The 20,435-nt window shown below is 38.6% G+C and overlaps 1 protein-coding gene across 4 annotated transcripts in view; it reads left to right on the top strand.

Annotated features, from left to right (window-relative positions):
* The window catches only part of MCF2L2 (MCF.2 cell line derived transforming sequence-like 2), a 330,371-nt gene that overhangs the window by 149,728 nt on the left and 160,208 nt on the right, over positions 1–20,435 (top strand). For all 4 annotated transcript variants that reach the window (XM_071214651.1, XM_058295404.2, XM_004464613.4 and 1 more), the window contains one exon: positions 4,654–4,803. In XM_071214651.1, coding sequence (XP_071070752.1) covers positions 4,654–4,803 — 150 coding nt within the window. The remainder of the gene's footprint in view (positions 1–4,653; positions 4,804–20,435) is intronic.

Here is a 20,435-nt window from a genome sequence, read left to right as displayed (position 1 = left end):
ACGGGAACCCAATCACTTCAGCTATAAACACTTCCCTGAATACAAGTGCTTTACATCATTGGTTAACTTTATTCCTAAATATTTGATTCTTTTAGTCGATATTGTAAATGGAATTTTTTCCCTGATTTCCTCCTTAGATTGCAAATTGTTAGTGTCTTTTAAAGTCTATTTTGGGAAGCCATGGAATGCTTTACTCATGAATCTTCTCTGTAGATGGGCAGTCTCCTCCTTCCATTCTTTCAAGAATGTTGTAGGATGATCTTATGGTCTCCTGGAGCCCCCACGTAGGTGCTTTAGATAGCTCTGGGTGATTACTAAATGCCGTCTAGCACAAGCTGACTCTTAGAGCGCCTTATTTTGCCACCATCTTGCTGATTGTTTCCTCTTCTAAATATTTTATAGTTAGTTCTAATATTTAGGTGTCTGATTGATTTTGAGTTGATTTATGGATATTGTGTAAAGTAGGGATATAACTTCGTTATTCTCCATCTGGATAACAACTTGTCCCATTTGTTGAAAGATATTATTTTCTTCATTTAATTCAATTTTGTTCTTTTTCAAGATTGTTTAGCTATTCTGGGTCCCTTGCATTCCCATATGAGTTTTAGTATCAGCTTCTCAATTTCTGCAAAGAAGCCATTGGGGATTTTGATAAGGATTGTGTTGAATCTATAGATTAGTTTGGGTAGTATTATCTTCTTAATAAGATTAAGTCTTCTGATCCATAAACATGAAATGACTTTATATTTATTTAGATCTTTAACTTATTTCCACAATGTTTTGTAGTTTTCCTTGTCCAAGTACTATGCTTCTTCTATTAAATTTTTTCCTAAGTATTTTCATTCTTTTAAATGTTATTGTAAATGGAATTTATTTATTAATTTCATTTTCAGATTGTTCTTTGCAAGTGTATAGAAATACAATTGATTTTTGTGTATTGACCTTCTATCTTGCAACCTTCCCAAACTCATTTGTCAGCTCTAATAATGTGTGTATGTGGAGCGGGATGTATGTATGTATGTGTATATTCCTTAGGATTTTCTATGTATAGATCATGCCGCCTGCAAATAGAGATAATTTTACTTCTTTCTTTCTAATCTGAATGCCTTTATTTCATTTCTTGCCTAATTACCCTGGCTAGAATTTACAGTATGATATTGAATAAAAGTGGCAAGAGTAGATATCTGCCTTGTTTCTGGTTCATTCCGTTTTTCACCATTGAGTGTGATGCTAGGTATAGGATTTTGTAGCTGCCCTTTCTCAGTTTTAAGAAGTTGACTTCTATTTCTAATGTGTCATGTGTTTTTAATATGAAAGGCATTTTGCCAAATACTTTTTTGTCTCTATTGAGATGATCATGTGGCTTTTGTTCTTTATTATATTGATAAGATATATTGTATTAATTGATTTTTTGGATGTTAAACCAACCTTACATGGTTATGGTATATAATCTTCGTATTTGGGATATCTGCCAACATCCCAAGCTCCTGATAGCCCTCATTGAGATTTTTACTCAATAAAGTATGCCTGCTTCTGAAAAACAAAACAAACAAAACATATATGTACAGTTTGCTAGTATATTGTCGTGGATTTTTGCATCTATATTCATAAGAGATATTAGTCTTTAGTTTTTGGATTGTTGTTTTTTCCCCTGTGATGTCTTTGGTTGGTCTTCTATCAGTGTAATACTGGCCTCATAGAAGGGGTTGGGAAGTATTCCCTCCTCTATTATTTTTTTGGTAAAATTTGAGAAAAACTCATTAATTCTTTATGTGTTTGTTTGAATTTGCCAGTAAAGCCACCTATACCCAGACTTTTGTTTGTAGGTAGTTTTTGATGACTAATTTGATCTCTTTACTTGTTATAGGTCTATTCAGATTTTCAATTTCTTCTTGATGAGTTTTGGTAGTTTTTATCTTTCTAGGAATTTGTCCATTTCACATAAGTTAAGTTGTTGGTATAATTTTTTTCTTAATACTCCCTTATAATTCTTTTTATTTTGTAAAATTGATAGTAATATTTTCACATTTATTCTAGATTTTCATAATTTGCGACTTTTTCTTGGTCATTCTAGCTAACAGTTTATTAGTTTTATGATCTTTTAAAAAATCAATTTTTAGTTTCATTGATTTTCTCAAATTTTTTCTATTCTCTATTCTATTAATTTTGTATCTAATTTTTATTATTTTCTTCATTCTGCTGGCTTTGGATGTAGTTTTTTTTTTTTTCTTGTTTCTTAGGGTAAAATTTTAGGTTATTGATTTGAGATTTTTCCTCTTATTTAATGTTGACATTTACAGCTATAAATTTCCCTTGCAGCACTACTTCAGCTGTATCGCCTACATTTTGATAGGTTGTATCTTCATATTCATTCATCTCAAAATACTTTCTCATTTCCCTTGTGATTCATTATTTGCCTATACTGTGGAACTTTGAGATTGTTTCATTCAACAAATATTTCTTGGCCATGCCTGAAGTATCAGACAAGGATGGTCCTGGGAAACACAGAGCTTTGAGGAACCACAAACTCACTAGCTGTTAGAGCTTGAAAGGATCTTGCACAATGTCTACATCATTTTATAGTTGAGTTTTAGGTCACATATGGCAGAGCCAAGACTGAACCCTGTCACTCTGACATTTCGTTTCTTCTTCTTGTTCCCTTGCCAGACTTCAACTTCAAATTAGCCTCATGCCTGACCCTCTGAGTTGTTACTGTTGTTGTTATTATTATTATTATTACTCTTGCAAGGAGTTCTCCTCTCCCCAAGATCCTTTCATATTTGTTCTTCCTTTTTATCCTCAAAAACAAAACAAAACAAAAAACATGCAAAAACACATCATTATCCCTATTTTTCAAAGGAAGACACTGGGACTCAAAAGTAGGCATAGGTTAAAGACACACTGTTAGACAGGATCAGAATCTGGACTCTATTCAGATCTTCACCTCTCAAGGCCAAGGTCTTTTCCCGTTTCTTAAATCTAGTTTTGACTGCCAAGAGGTTCCATAGCATAATGACTAAGAATGCTGACCCTGGAGCCAGATTATCTGGATTAAAATCCTAGTTCTGCCATTTATTTTTTACATGACTTTGAGAAAATTACTCAATGTGCTTCATGTTCCTCATTTATAGAATGGAGGGTGATAATAACATCATTAAGATGCATTAGAAGAGAGTGCATATAAAGCAAAATGTTTACTAATCTTTTATTTCCTTCTAATTCTTCTGATATGTTAGGGGTTTTTATATGTTATTAATCTTAGGCCATTGGTAAATACAGATGAATGAATATCTTGTATAAATGTTTGATTATGTCAATGTAATAAAACTTTGATGTACCTGAAAGGAAGATTTGCATATAAGTGTCTGACTTTTCAGCCCATTGGACTATGTTGTTCAAGGTTGTGGCTGTACAAATACTTGTGCTAATAGGGGAGATCCCACCTACAGCAATCCTTCAAATATGAAAATGGTCGAAATAGGGGACTTTGGGATCAGGAGGTAGGTGGAGGTATGCCGTGCTTCGGAAGCCTCGTCACGCCTGCCTCAGCCCTGCCCTCTGACATGGAGAGAGGGTCACCTCAGATCTCATGTATCCTATATGGTGTGGGTTTGGGTTTTCAGAAGTGTTCTTTAACAGTGCAGGCACAGAGGTCATTTTTTCCTAATTGCAAGTTAGGCTTGGCCTCTTTGATCTTGCCATTCACCCATTTAGCAGTTCTTTATAGATCACCTACAGTGTCACAGGCAACCGGCATACATAGGTGAATGTGACATTGTACTTGCCCTTCAGGGTCAAAATTATCTGAGGAAAAGAGACTGCTTGGCAGTAGCAGTCTGGGTGGGGGGATTTGTAGGGTTCTGAAAGGCCATCTACCTTCAAATAACTCCTCTGATTGTCTTCTTCTAGGTCACGTGTCTCCTAAAATACTGCTAAAATACAGATATCTCACTGCGATATTAGCTGAGAAGCCACTAACCATTAGCATGCATGCATCTAATGGCAGAGTATGGTCCTTAGTGGAAAGGATAGAGGACAGACAACTTTCTGATAAAGGGGAAATGAAAGGTAGAGGTCCACCAACACCTCCCCACATCTGACAGAAATAACTCTTTTGAAGGTCCCTAGTGATTTAACCACTGTGTAGGTCTTTTTCCTCAATTGTCATATCCTCTAAGTAGTATTTAACAAGCTTCTCAGCGTGTCAGGCAGCGAGGGTTTTGAGAGAGGAATGTAGGCCCTAGAAGAGAAGCAGAGGCTATTTAGAGGAAAGATTGGGTGATCCCACTCTTTCAGCATTTCCCCTAGGGTAAATCCCGAGGTAGATTTAATATTGAGTATTCTTATGGTAATGAATGGAGCCCCAAGCTTGAAGCAGCTGACCTCAGTTGAACCCTGCTTCCCATCCTTACTAGCAATATGATCTTGGGCATTTCTCTGAACCTAGTGGCATTTTAGTTTCCTTGTCTATAAAATGGGGATAAAGACCTTCCACATAAGATTACTGAGATGATAGACACTATGGCACCAAGTACAGTGCAGGACATGTGCAGGTACTCAGGAAATGGTGGCTAGGTCTACTATTCTTCTGTTGAGAGAACATGCTGGTAAGTGTTAATCTCTTTACATTGTTGTGATTTCTTGATCTTCCAGGCCATTGAAAACTTTGCCTTGACAGTGAAGACCACCGCCCAGATGCTCCAGACATTTGGGGACTGCTTGGCCAAGACAGAAATGCCCAGATGTGTGCAGTCCACTGAAGACCTTCTCATGTTCCACAGGAGGCAGCAGGACAAGTTGCAGGTGAGTAATCAGTGGCCCCTTGTGACATTTGAAGCTGGATGGATCCCAGAAGATCATGTCCTTAGAGCTAATCCATTCCTGTGCATGTAAACCAATTGTAAATGGAACCTTTTGGTTAGATTTAGTTAAGGGACCTTCCTTTTGATTAGATCACTTTAGGAGGACATTACGCAGGGTTGATCTTAATCCTTTTACTGAAGTCGTTTATATACTGGAGCAACATGCAGAGACACATAGGAAAAAAGTCTCAGTCACAGTAGCTGCCAGAAATCAATGAACCTGGGAGAGACAAAAGCCACAGATGGAGCAGCCTGATGTAGGACCAGCAACAAGGCCCAGAGGAGAGGAGAGAAACAGAGCTGAGAGAAAACCTGAGAGGCTGAGAGAAATGTCCCGGAGGCAGGATATTGGAATCAATGAAGCACAGAGACATGTAAAAAGACCCTGAGAGGGAAAGTCCATGGAAAACAAGAAGCTGAAAGCCACATGGCCTGGAGGAGAAAGCAGAGCCACCATTGTGCCATGCCATGTGACAGGAGTCTAGGATCACCAGCAGCTGACCTTCAGTGAGACAGCTTCTCTGATAATGTCTTACTTTTGGACATTTTCACAGCCTCAGAACTGTAATATTTTAACTGTATACATTCCCATTTTAAAAGCCAATCAATTTTTGGTATATTGCATTGGCAATCTTTGTAAACTAAAACATCCCTTGAGCCCAGCCCTGTGCTGGCAGGAGGAGTCAGCCTCCTGAATAAAGCCAGGAGCAAAATTAAGAGCTGAGCCCTCTTCCTTCTTTTCCAGTGACTTGGCAGCTACTGGTCATATTAAACTTTCAGGATAGGTGATATGTGAAGAGAAAAATCTCTTGAGGCTGGGGGATGAATATAAAAAGGATTGTAAGTAAGAACTATGAGAAGCAGCCCAGTGAGGGGAAACTTATTCCAACATTGTGCTGTGAGTTGAAGTGTGTGAACATCCTTTTAAGGACAGCATTCCTGCTTGGGACGGAGAAAGACATCATGGGCTGAAATTGTAGGGAAGGAGAACAGGGAGTTGGCTTTCCAATGGCTCCTGTGAAGTTTTGGGGCAGATTATATAAACTGACATTGCTTTGCTTTCCCAGGGATGTGTCTTTTTATTAGTTTCTCAGCTGCTAAAACAATACCATACAGTGGGTTAGCTTAACAACAGAAATTTATTGGCTCAGGGTTTCAGAAGCTAGAAGGCTTCCTTCCTCCCCAGTTGGTATCTTCTGGCTGGTGAGCAATCTTTGGGGTTGCTTGGCTTTTCCATCACATGGCGGTGTCTTCTCCTTTCTCTTCTGGGTTCCATTTATTTCCAGCTTCTGACTGTTACCTATAGCTCCTCTCTCTGCTTCCCACCCCCCACCTAAATTTCATTCTTCTTATAAAGGTGGTTTAGTTTCTTGACTGCTTAATTAAATACCATGAAATGGCTCAGCTTAAATGATGGGAATTTATTTGTTCATGGTTTTGAGGCTGGGAATGCCTAAATCAAGGCATCCTTAAGGTAATGCTCTCTTCCCGAAGGCTGGCTGCCAGCAATCCCAGAGCTGCTCCTCTGTCACATGGCAAGGCACATGGCAGTGTCTGCTGGTCTCTCCCTTCTCTTCCTGGTTTTGTTGATTTCAGCTTCTTGCTTCTGTGGCTTTCTCTCTCTCTGTGTTCATCCCATTTATAAATGACTTCAGTAATAAGATTAAGACCCATTCTTACTGAGGTGAGACATAACTGAAGAAACCTCATCAAAAGGTCCTACTTACAATGGGTTTACACTCACAGGAATGGATTAGACTTAAAAGCATGTTTCTCTGGGGTATATACAGCTTCACACCACCACATATTCAGTTAGGTCATACCTTAACTGAGGTAACATCTTAAAGAGGTCCTGTTTACAATGGGTCCCAAACCACAGGACCAGGGGTTGGGACCTGAACTTGCCTTTTGTGAGGCCCATGATGCAATCCCCAGCAAGAACTAATTGAAGAAAACAGGCTATGGAAGCTGCTCTGAACTGGAACTGGTTTAAGGAGAGGCACCCATTAAATGAATCATCAAAGCATGTCAGAACCTGTTTTGAAAGGAGCTTGACATGGGTTTCTTTGGAATGAGCTTCAGTCCCTTTTTACTTCAAGAAGCACAAGCAGTCTAGTATTTCACAGGAGACCATTCTGCAATAGGGCAGCAAATAGAGGATTGGAAGGTTGATACATCTTAGCCTTACAGGTATACCTGCTGCATGGAATGAATTTATTTGCTCATGATTTTGAGGCTAGGAAAATGTCCAAAGAGCTGAAAATTTCCATCTGTGACCTAAAAATTGCAAAATTGCCAAGTGGTTGATTTGCTCATTTATTCAACATTGACTGAATACCCACCACTACCTGTCAAGGAAACCAAAGAATGCAACCTCATGGACTACATAGTCTAGTTAGTGGAGTCTCTGGGTCTTATAGTTGAGGCAAATTAATTATTCTGGTCTGAAACTGTGGAAGCCTGAAAGCATCCTGGTAATTTTACCTAGAAATACCTCTGTTACCATAAGCATGGCTATTCCAATAGAAGGACCCACCTGACCTAGTTCCATAAAGGATAAACATGCCTCTCAGTGAGAAGGTGATTACTGTGAGTGTACAAGCAAGGAACTGGAGGAATCTTCCCCAAATGAGTTCAAAGTGAGAATGGGAGCTATGGTTTTTTATAGGCAAAGAAAAGGGGTAGGGGGGAGAAAAACAAGTTAAGAAAACACATGCACACTAAAAACAGTTGATGACATTAGGTCTTCCAGGGGTCTTGTGAGGAGGGTCCATGCAATATGTCAGTTCTGCATTGTCTCAAGCACATTCAACTTGTCTTTGATTTCAGTGGCTAATAAACTACAGTTTAGATATTGTGCAGATGCAAGGTCCTCGTGGCTCCTTTCTCAGCCCACTACTCAAGGATATCTAACTTTTTATTCTCTAAGAAATGTTACGGACTTACTGGGTCATAAGGTGCTCCTGACACCAGTCTGTCTGGTTTGGCTTTGAGATGTTATCTTATCCCTGTAAGCAAAACTGAGAAGGTCTGGTTAATATCCTTCAGGGAACTAAGTGCAAAGAGTAAACTTCTAAAATTAGATTAATAGAAAACCAGCTCAATTAGTGTATTAGAATTTTCAGAGCTGTTTTAGTGAAGAAATGTGAGTAAGTATATTTTCTCTGAGAAGCTTGGTCAAGTTCACCTCTCATGATTCCTGGGAGTGATGGCCTGGGTTATAGAAAGCAGGGTCTAGGATGCCTCTGTGTGAAGTTCTTCCAGAAAAGCATTTGGGTCACAGGCCCACAGGCCCACAGGTAACAGACCAAGGAGTCTGCAGAGTAAAAGTCAAATGTGATATTAAGGATGACCAGCACAGCAGAAAGGAACTATGAAATGGGGCTACATGCCTGGCCTCATGAGCACAATTTGCTTTGTTTCAAGAAGGTTTTGATGAGGTTGCAGAGCAGAAGCACAGAGATGACAACATGATCAGTCAGGAAGGTCTCTGTGGAAAAGGTAAAGGAATGTCCCTTTTAGATTAGGACGTGTGCTTAGGAAGTGAAAATCAACCAGTCAGGTCCTGCTGTACATGCAGTGAGGGCTTCCCAGGAAAGGCAGAAGAGTAGATGTTCTAAAATTTCTACACAGGCCAAGAGCTGAAGGAAGGAAAAGAACAGATCTCCAAGATGGAGGAATGTCATTGTCTTTGTTTGCCAGGCTGCTATGACAAGTTCTACACAATTGTCTTAAACAATGGGAATTTATTGTCTTGTAGTTTTGGAGACTAGACGGTTTGTTTCTTCTTGGGTCTGTGGCATTTTGGTGCCGATTTGCTGCAATCCTTGGGGTTCCTCAGCTTTTCCATTAAATGGCGATGTCTTCGCCTTTCCCATCTGGGTTCCTACTGATTTCGTGCTTCTCACTATGGTCTTTTTTGCCCCTGGCTTCCACTTTCTTCTCTTCATAAGGCCTCCAGTCATTGGATTAAGGCTTCAGGGTGCCACTAAAAATCACTAAAAGTAACCTATTTAGAGTGGGTTCACATTACAGAAAAATGGACCAAGATTAAGAACATGCCTTTTCTGGGTACACAACTCAGCCTACCACAGGCATTTTCTTGTGGATGTAACCACCTGTTCTCAGAAATAAAACATGCAACTCTAGGCAAAGGAGATTAAACTTCATTATGTAGTGGAGTAAATTTGTAGGCCCACTTAATTTGCCGTAGTCTCACATTTATAAAGAACAGTTTTATAAAGACTCTCATGATCACTTCTCAATTTGATTAAGCATTCATGCTTACTTTTATACAGTATTAAATTCATTATAAATAATGATAAATTATTTAACTATAAGACAAGTGAAGAAATTTGGCAATTTTTATTTAATTAGGCTTTTAGAAAATAAATTCAAAATCTTATATAAAACTAAAATTTCATGTTTGCATTTATATTCTTCACTACCATTAAATCACAGAGAAGACCTATAACTATATTAAGATAAAATTCAAAGAAATTAAATTTTCCCAAGAGTTTACCTTGATTAATAATTTTAAGTGAATTTGGATTAGAATATAATCATTCTGTCTACATTTTACCAAGTAATATTAATGCCCTTTTAAAGGCAAGACAGAGGGTTTCTTAGAGCCTTTTTATGATGACTAAGTATTGGCCTAATACCAATTTGATTGTCTTTGTTCCTTACCTTGTCATTAAGAAGCAAGAATACCAAAACCGTTGAACTAGAGTTACACTTTTCCTTTTCCTCATCCAAAAATACCTTAAAGAGAGAAAGGGTTTATATTAGAAAAAAGGGATTCTGTTTAAGCTTTCATTAATAACAGTAGTTTTATATATATTTTGTTTCATTCTTCTTAGATGTTTTTACTTGTTGTATAACCAAAGGTTTTATAATTCAAGTGAATATTTTTTCCACTTGGAAAGCACCTTTCCCAACTAGTAAACCAGTGTAAAATTCATTCTTCAGAATACTGAACTTCAATATCTATGAAGGGGAGCCACCCGCTGTAAAACCTATTTACAACCTCTAACAACGTGGTGGATTTCACAACCCTGCCCCGCCATTTTCTCTTTCTTCTTCCTCCTTGTTTCTTTTTTCTCCCCTTCCTGCCACAACTCTGGTAACCACAGCACCACGCATGCGCAAGGCGCGAAATTCCACAGACCCGGCAGGAACTTTCAGCCAATCCCCTCCTTGGACGTCTGCCACCCGTGAGACCAGCCTATCACCTGTGGACACGTTCCCTTCCCTTGGTATATATTCCCGTGTTCTACCCCCAATAAATGAGACTTGATCAGAATCCTGTCTTGTCTCCATTCTTCTCTCGACTCCTGCCCCACCCTGCTTCTTCCCACAGGTCCCTGGACTCACCCCCGCCAGACCGGAGCAAACACATATTGTTTTCTGTCCAGTCAAATTGTGGACTTCATGCCAGGATCTGAAACCTTATTTCTCTGTGACTTCTCTATACCATTTGAGGGATAGAAAGGAAGAGTCATGTTCACACAACCAGCATTTTAGACCTTCTCTGGGAGAAATTAGGGTCTTGCAGTGTTGCAGACAAGAAAATCCAACTCAGCACATTCCTCCTCTCCCTCTGTGTCCTTTTTCACTCATGGATTGAGAGTTAGAGGATTGTATTGGTCAGCCAAGGAGATGTTGATGCAAAAGACCAGAAATCTTTTGGTTTTTATCAAGGGTATTTATTTAGGGTAGAAGCTTACAGTTACCAGGTCATAAAGCGTTAAGTTACTTCCCTCACCAAGGTCTGTTGCCAGGTGTTGGAGCAATATGGCTGCTAATGTCTGTAAGGATTCAGCCTTCTTCTTCCTCTTCTTCCTCTTAAGTCTCCATGGTCCCAGCTTCTTCCAGTATCCGCTGCAGGCTGGGATAAGTCTTGTCTCTCTCCTGGGGCTTACTTCTCTCTGGGCTCAGCTGCTCTGTTCTCTCCACAAGGTCAGTTGTAGACTATCAGGCTCTTTCTCTTCCCGGGGCCTCTGCCATGTGTATGGAGCTGTCTCTATTTCTCTATGTTCTTTTCCTGTATGTTTACTTCCCAGGGCTCCAGCATCAAAAAACTGAAGCCATTTACCGAGAAAAATTAACAATATAGATGATGTTGCTGCTACAGATACAAAGATCATTATCTGTCCCTTCTGGGACAGGCAGTTTGAAGAAAATACATGAAGAAAGTGATGATTTTGGAAACATGCAAGTGGCAACTACACAAGAAGGTTGACTTAAAGGCAATATTATATAGGATGTGAATTTCTACTGGGAAGGAGAATAATGATAAAAATGCACTCTAAGACAAACTCAGCATGTAAATGCATTACCTTCCCCTCAGTGTGGGACATGAGTCCCAGGGATGAGCTTCCCTGGTGCCGAGGGATTACTACCAAGCACCAGCTGGTGATGCAACTAGAAAAAGACCTTGAATAAAAGGGGTAAATGGTAAAAACAAATGAGTTTATATGGCTAAGAAACTTCAAAATGAGTTAGGAGGTCATCAGAGGGGTAGCACTTATGCACATCTCAGCAGGACCTCAGAGACAGTCAAAGTAGATACAACCCCAGGTAGTAGATCTCCTGAGGGCTATGGAGACACCCAGACACTATGGTCATGACAGACGGCTCTGGAGTTCAGTGCTTTGCCAGTGGGCCCTACTTTGGAATTTGTGCTCCTGAGAGTGATGGAGTAGGACTCAGCTGTGACCTCTTCAGGAAGCCTGAACCATTGCAGATGTTGGCAGCCATCTTGCTCCAACACCTGAAAATAGACTTTGGTGAAGGAAATAACTTATGTTTTTGTGGCCTGGTATCTGTAAGCTCCTACCTCAAATAAATACCCTTTATAAAAACCAACTAATTTCTGGTATTTTGCATCAGCACCCCTTTGACTGACTAGTACAAGTACTAATACACACGCATACACACACACACTCAGAAGACACAAGTAGTTTCTTTTCAATTGTTTGTTGCTTGTAGGCATGTTTTTTGCAACTTGCTGAGCAACGTTTTTAGAAGATGTACTTCTACTATAGATGACACTGGTGGTTTTGCTCCTTTTTTGTTTCTTTTTCATTTCACAGTTTTATTATAAACCAAGAATTTTGGACTTGCAAAGAAGTATTCTTGCAGTAATGCACTTTTCATACTTGAAATTTATTTGTATGTTATAAAGTTATTTAAAAATGGAAGTTGGGGGATTTGTTTATAAGATTTGGGTAATTTATAACAAAAGAATTTATTTAGTGAAATTTGCTAAAAATTCATTTTGTGTTATATATATTGCATTTAACAGTTTTATAGTTCAGTTTTATGAAGGAGCCTCTTAGAGAAACATTTTTAAAATGCAGGAACCAGCCACATTTCTCTTTTTCAGTATAACTCAATATCTTAAATGTCCTTTTATTTTTCTAGGCTCTTCTTGATCCTTCACTGATAGTCTTTTTAAAAAAAGTTTTATTTTATTTATTTATCCCCCCTCCCTCTTTAGTTGTGCTCGCTGTGTACTCTCTGTGTCAGTTTGCTGTGTGCTCTCTGTGCCTGCTTGTCTTCTCTTTAGGAGGCACCAGGAACGGAACCTGGGACCTCCAATGTGGGAGAGAGGTGCTCAGTCACTTGAGCCACCACTGCTCCCTACTTTGTTGTGTCTCTCATTGTGTTTCCTCTTTGTGTCACCTTGTTGTGTCATCTTGTTGCATCAGTTCACCATGGCAACCCATCATGCCAGCTTACTGCCTTGCGTGACTTCTCCAGGAGGCATCAGGACCTGAATCTGGGACCTCCCATGTGGTAGGCCGGAGCTCAACTGCTCGAGCCACATCTGCTTCCCCACTAATAGTCTTTAAATCATGTCATTAGCCATCCTTCCTTACTTAAACATGATCCAGTTAATGCTTCCTTTCCTTCTTAACTTGCTAATGGCATTTTAAAAAAAAGTTTAATAAACAAAGGAAGATGTTTTACTTTATACTACCAGACTCTCTACAAAAAAAAGATAGACGTTTCAAGTGACTTCCCTTTTTGTATTGCTTTTTATTTTTATCTGTTCTTTTGAGAGCCTCTTTTTATTTTGCCCAAAATGGTTCTGAATAAATATACCAATATAGAACTATTGTTTTTTTCCTAAGTGAAACCCAAAAAAGAAAAATGCCTTGCATAATTTAAAGAATAAAAAGATAAATCCTCATGTCCTCCAAATTAGTATACAGAACAATAAAAAAATAGGACTATTGTTTTTCAATAATCTCATAATTTTTTAAACTGTAAGTTAGTTTAAAATAAAATATTTTAAGGTTTGAAGAGACCTCAGTAAATTACTTAGAACATGGAATGTTTAGTCCTGTTCATTTTATGTTGTCTTAATGATCCTATGAGCTTGTTCTGGCCCAGACAGAAGCTTTTCTCTGAAGATGCATTTCCTGGGTAGAGTGATTTGTAGATGTCCTTACTGCAATTCTTTAAATTGAGTTACTCCAATTTCCCCTATAATTTGCATTAACAAAGTCTCCTTATGGATCCTTGGTTCTCTGTAATCTTATTTATATATATAAATTGTTCTAAGAAAAACATTTGCTATTTTAAGTATGTGATATATGAGGGAGGAGAGGAGTGTTCTTAACTTTTTTGGGGGGAAGGAGTAAATGAAACTGTCTTTATTCACAGATGTCATAATCATCTGCATACATTATCTTAGGAAATCTATGAAATAAAAAGGTATTCAATTTATTAAGTGAATGACTACTATACAAAAATAACTTAATTTTTTTTTTTAGATTTATTTTTTATTTCTCTCCCCTTTCCTGCCCACCCCCGTTGTCTCCTCTCTCTATCCATTTGCTGTGTGTTTTTCTGTATCCACTTGTATTCTTTCAGAGGCACTGGGAATCTGTGTCTCTTTTTGTTGCGTCGTCTTGCTGTGCCAGCTCTCCATGTGTGCAGCGCCACTCCTGGGCAGGCTGCACTTTTTTCATGCTGGGTGGCTCTCCTTACAGGGCGCACTCCTTGCATGTGGGGCTCCCCTACATGGGGGACACCCCTTTGTGGTACAGTACTCCTTGTACGCATCAGCACTGCATGTGGGCCAGCTCACCACACGGGTCAGGAGGCCCTGGGTTTGAACCCTGGACCTCCCATGTGGTAGGAGGACGCTCTATCCGTTGAGCCAAATCCACTTCCCAACTGAATTTTTAATATATTAATACTAACAATGAACAATTCTGTATTGAAATTAAAATAGCATTTTATGTTGCATTATTGTAATGGCATAAAACAAATTATATTTGGTGCCTCATCATCCTGCCTGGATTAGTTATAAGTTTCCCTTTTGAGTAAACACCCCAGCTGGCGCTGCTCCAGGGGGAACTGCAGTTTTCAAGCTCTGCACCTCTATGTGGTTTGGAATGATAATAGAAAGTCCAGAAGTAGGTCCACACATAAATAGTTGATTGTTTTTTTGGTCTTGTTTTGGTTTTCTTTTTTCTTTTTTTTTTAAATTTATTGAAATATATCACTCATACATAAACATACATAAACAATAAGCATATAGTAATAGTTCTGAACTTACAAAACATACATAACATCATACAGGACTCTCATACATCACCCTACCACCAATACCTTGCATTGTTATGAAATATATTTAACTAATGATTAAAGAGCATCCTCAAAATATTACTACTAACCAAAGTATCTTATATTTGGTGTATTTTCCCCCAACCAACCCTATTATTATTTGTTGAATATATATACAAAACAATCATGCACATGTGCAGAGTTACCATACAACACCCCTCTACCAACACACCAAACTGTGATGGAATATTTCTCACAGATTATGAGATAATATCATAAGGTCTATAGTGTATATATGGCACACTTTTTCCATACTCCCCCATTATCAACATGGTACGTCTTTGGCATAGATGCATGAATATTACATTACTGTTAACCACAGTCCATAGGTGACTCCGTTGTGTTTTTCCCATGCTTCGCCACATTCCCACCACCCTGCAATAGTGACATCTGCTCTAACTCATAAAGGACACTCTTACATCTGTACCATCAACCACAATTCGCATCCACCTCTGGGTTTACTGTTTTATTAAGTCCCTAGATTATTCTCTAGCTTTCTTTCAATTGGCATTTACATCCCTAGACTACCCTTTTCAGCCACATTTATAAACCAGCTGTTACTATAATGTGTTACCATTCACTCTATACATTTCCACACTTTTACAGTGAAGCTAATTAAAATTTCTACACACATTAAACATCAATAGTCCATCTCAGTCCTCCTCTTACCTCCTTTAAGATTCCACCACTTACCACCAGGTCTTGAAGATGTTTTCCTATATTTTCTTCAAGAAGCTTTATGATTTTTACCCTTTTGTTTAGGTTTTTGATCCATTTTGAGTTAATTTTTGTATAAGTTGTGAGACAGGGGTCCTCTTTCCTTCTTTTGCCTATGGGTATCCAGTTCTCCCAGCACCATTTGTCGAATGAACTGTTCTGCCTGAGCTGGGTGGGTTTAATGAGCTAGTCAAAAATCACTTGAACATAGATGTGAAGGTCTATTTCTGAACCATCGGTTTGGTTCCATTGGTCTGTGTGTCTTTATGCCAGTACAAGGCTGTTTTCACCACTCTAGCTAGGGATTATGATTTAAAATCTGGAAGTGAGAGCTGTTCAACTTCGCTTTTCCTTTTTAAGATGTTTCTGGCTATTCAGGACTCCTTACCCTTCCAAATAAATTTGATAATTGTGTTTTCCATTTATTTTTTTAAATGCTGGTGGAATTTTTTTGGGTTTGCATTGAATCTGTATATCAGTTTCAGTAGAATTGACATCTTAGTGATATTTGGTTTTCCAATTCATGAGCATGGAATGTTCTTCCAGTTATTTAGGTCTTTTTTAGCAATGAGTTGTCATTTTCTGAATACAAGTGCTCTATGTCATTGGTTAAGTTTATTCCTAAATATTTGATTCTTTTAGTTGTTATTGTAAATGGAATTTTTCCTGACTTCTTTAGATCGCATATTACTAGTGTCTTTTTTTTTAATTGTCTTTTTTTAAAAATTATTTATTTCCCCCCTTCCCCTCCTCCCACCCTGCTGGTTTTGCTGTCTGTGTTGTCTTCTCTTCTCATTTTCTCTCCTCTAGGATTCACCGGGATTCAATCCTGGAGATCTCTGATGGGGAGAGAGGTTCCCCGTCAACTGTGCCACCTCAGTTCCTGGTTTCTGCTGCACTTCACCTTGACTCTCCCCTTGTCTCTCTTTTGATACGTCATCATCTTGCTGCATGACTCACTTTTGTGGGGCATTGGCCCACCACGTGGGCACTTGCGCAGGCACTCGTGTAGGCACTGGCTCACCACGCGGGCACTGGCTCACCACACAGGCACTCATGCAGGCACTGGCCGGCTGCGCGGGCACACTTTCTCTTCTTTTTCACCAGGAGGCCCCAGTGATCAAACCCAGGTCCTCCCATGTAGCAGGCAGAAGCTCTATCACTTGAGCCACAACTGCTTACCACTAGTGTCTTTTAAACCCTATTTCATCTGATATAAGTATAGCTACTCTAGTTTTTGTTTGTTCATTTGTTTGTTTTGGTTACTGTATGCATGGAATATCTTTTTCTAGCCTTTCACTTTCAATCTATTGGTATCCTTGGGTCTAAGGTGAGCCTCTTGCAGACAGCATATAGATGGCTCATATTTTCTTATCCATTCTGCCAGTCTGTGTCTTTTGATTGGGGAGTTCAATACATTAACATTCAATGTTATTACTTTATTTTAAAAAAAAGATTTATTTATTTATCCCAACCCCCCCTCGTTGTTTTGCATTTGCTGTCTGGTTTTGTGTCCATTTGCTATGTGCTCTCTGTGTCCGTTCATCTTCTCTTTAGGAGGCATCAGGAACCAAACCTGGGACCTCCAATGTGGAAGAGAAGTGCTTAATCACCTGAGCCACCTCAGCTCCCTGGTTTGTTGTTTCTCTCATTGTCTTTCCTCTTCGTGTCTCTTTTGTTGCGTCATCTTGTTGTGTCAGCTTACCACATCTACCCGCCGCGCCAGCTCACCTTCTCCAGGAGGCACTGGGAACCAAACCTGGGACCTCCCATGTCATTTGCAGAAGCCCAATCGCTTGAGTCACATCCACTTCCCATAAGGCAATAAAATTACTTACTAGCTTTTTAAATACACATATCCTCTCTAGTAGCATGGCCAAATATACAGATTTGGTTATTGATATTAATTTATATCTGGCAATTTTCCATTTTTTCTAACCACAATAATTTTTATGCTGTCACTAAAGTTCCTGCCCAGCACAGTATATTAAAGATAGTCTCACAGACATTAGAAAAAGGACTGTCATCATCTTGGGTGGAAGAATAATGCGAACAAAACATGGAGTTTCATCTTTCTTTCATAAGAATGTTGTAAGTTTGTGTTTTCTTGAGTCCACTTCCACATAATATTCAACTAGTTCTTCTGGTAGTTTATCGTATTCTTACTTTGGTTCAATATCTGTGATTCCTTTATTTCCTCTGATGTTCTGTTATAGTTAATGAAGATAAAAATTTAACCAATCATGATTTATTTCCTAAAATATTTAAATAATGTATGTATGACATAGCACCCAATCTTAAAATTATGTATGTAATCTGGGCACAGAACTTAAAATAGTTTCAAAACATAGGAAAACGGCATTATTAATGTCTATTTTTGAAAGTATGAAATAACTCATTTAAAATTTCAAATTGGAATGGCAGTATATGTACCTTTTACTTTCAGTCAATTGGTTTATGTTAATTTCTTATCCATGAGATGTTTAAACAACAGTTACCTTTGTTAATTGTATCTATTCTAGTGGAAATGTTAAGCAGTGATAGCTTTTGCTATACCAACTCTCAACCACTTACCTTTTCGAACTGATTATTAGAGGAGTGGGTTGTTTGTGCTTCATCTGAGTTTAGAAGTAATGTAAAAAAATGTTGTTTGTCCTTTTTAAGAAAATACAAAGTTTCTAACTGTCTTGTTAGTGTGGTAATTCAAGTGAATTGGAAGTATTTAGTAGCAGTCTTGAATTATAAAGTTGAGAGGTACATATCAGGAGCTCAACTTAAAGTAAAGTAAGAGAGCAATTACTTGGTGGGCTTTTTCTTTAATAATTGGATTAATCCATAATTCCATAACAAATTTAGCTTCACTTCAATATTTATTTTATATTTGTACATTCATCAGTGCTCCAGTTAGGAAATGATAAGAAATATCTGAGAATTACTATAAGATTTTATTTTTTTTATTCATTAGAAAAAAGTTTCTAGGGTCTCTAAATGCTGGATTTTTTTGTCCTACCCACCCATGGCAGATTTACAAAAAAAAAGAAGAAGAAAAAGAACAGAAAAACCATTCAAAATTCAGGTTTACATATTAGCGTCCTCTCAAAGAAAGGTGTCATACCTCACAGTTCAAAGTGTTTTCTATAGTTCAGTAACATTATACTAACATGTAATTACAATTTATTATGCAACAAAAATGACTCAAGAAGAAAAATAACCTACAGTGTCTATTTGTATAGGTAAGAGAAATGGCACAGTGCAAAATGCTGCTAGCCCAGATACAAAGTATTAAAATTATTTTGCAGTGATTGGTGATTGTATTAAGCTATCATGTCAGTATACCTCAAAAAGATTGAGAAGTTTTTTTAAAAAGTCTATGTAAAGTGTAGATAAAGGCACATATAATCTAAACATGTATTCTGCCAGGATCCTGCTGGAAGTTTAGGTGCAGTTAAAAAACTAAGTGGGAAAAACCAAGGCTATTTTCTTTGGGTATGGAGAACACTTATTCATGAGTGCATTTTTTTCCATCACATCTTATTTACTCATCTGCAACCTGATTTCTTTTAGGTTATTATTAATTCATCCAACCCACAAATATTTAATGAACATTGGTGAGATAAGAAAAATTGAAGGTGGATACCTGAGAGTGGAAAGGAAGGGATATATGTCTCAGGCAGGGATGCCAGCCAGGTGGCCGACTTGGGGTAAAACCAGGAGTGGACAGAGCTAGACAGGGTGTCCAAAGAATTTTGAGGGTCTAGATCACAGAAGTCAAGTCTCTTATCAGCCAGATCCAGAGATAAGTTTGAGGTTGAGAATGAATGCTGAAAGCCTCAAGGTTGTACATACTGGAAAGGGATGGGACATAAGGAACAAAGGCAAAAGTTTGATAGAGCCAACATTTCTGTATGAACAGGGTGTGTGTTTTAGTTTGCCAAAGGCTACCAATGCAAAAATACCAGAAATTGGTTGGCTTTTATAAGGGGGATTTATTTGGGGTAAAAGCTTACAGTTTTGAGGCTGCAAAAACGTTCAAATCAAGGCAATATCAGAGATGCTTCCTCACCAAAGTTCAGTTGCTAGCAGATTCTGGGCTTCTGTCATGTGGCAAGGCAAGATGGCAGCTTTCCACCTGGGTCTCTGCCTTCCCTGCCAGCTCAGCTGTGGGCAGTTAAGCACATGGCAGGGCTTGTCTCTTCAACTTTGAGCTGCTCTGTGAGCCTAGCCCCTTGGGGACTTGGTTGCTTCAGCTTTGGCTGCTAGCCATCCTTAAGTATTCCCTCACATGGCAGGGTGAAAAGGGGTAGCTTTGTTGTTTCTGCTTCTAGTTCTCAGTTTCTTTAAGACCTCAGTAAGAGGGCAGAGACCCATCCTGAGTCACACCTCACTGACCCAGCCCAAAGGCCCTAAAACGATCTAATTAAATGATCTGATCAAAAGGTCCTTAATGCAATCAAAGGGCTCCACATCCACAGGAATGGATTCATTTAAGAACATGGTCTTTGCTGGGATTCACAAAAAAACTTCAAACTGTCACAGTGTAGAAGTATAAAATTCCTCCTAAGGGAATAAACTCTATACTCTGCAATAGTTTTGTCTGACTCTTAGAAACATAGACCTATTCCAACTCTCAGAGTTATACTAAATCAGCATCCTGTGACCCACTGGCCAAACCCAGAACTCTGGAGAGTAATTCCAAACCAGACTCCCCCCATTTTGGCTGAGGCTCAGGGCAGTGAGAGATGACCTGCACTGGGCAAGCAGAGGACTAGAGCTGTTGGATTTGTAAGGTAATAACACCTTCCCCAGTTGTGAGACCCTAAGTCCCTATGGAAAAAAAGAGCAAAATAGGGTTACCTTGGAAGTACGAATCATTCCATGTCAAACTGAAACTGCTGCCCATCTCTGCCAAACTGTAATAATTGAACGAGGATACAGTTGAGAGCAAATGGGGAGGAGAGACAGATCTTTATTGATGAGGCCACTTGAAGTATTTTCATGGTCAGCTAGCAAATAATACATTATAACTGCCTGTCAGTGTCTAGTATTTAGCATTTAATATCTGTCATGTTCTTTTTTCTGGACACTATCTTAAATTAGAACAAGATTTCATTAGCTAGTTTTGCTTGCAATTTACAACTATATCTTGAGATACATAAACACTTAACATTGCTTTGGAGGAGGGAAAGTGGATGAGCTGAGGGTCAGAGATAA

Source organism: Dasypus novemcinctus, chromosome 4, assembly GCF_030445035.2.
Source record: "Dasypus novemcinctus isolate mDasNov1 chromosome 4, mDasNov1.1.hap2, whole genome shotgun sequence".
NCBI classification, from domain to species: Eukaryota; Metazoa; Chordata; class Mammalia; order Cingulata; family Dasypodidae; genus Dasypus; species Dasypus novemcinctus.
This window is presented reverse-complemented; position numbering and strand designations above follow the sequence as displayed.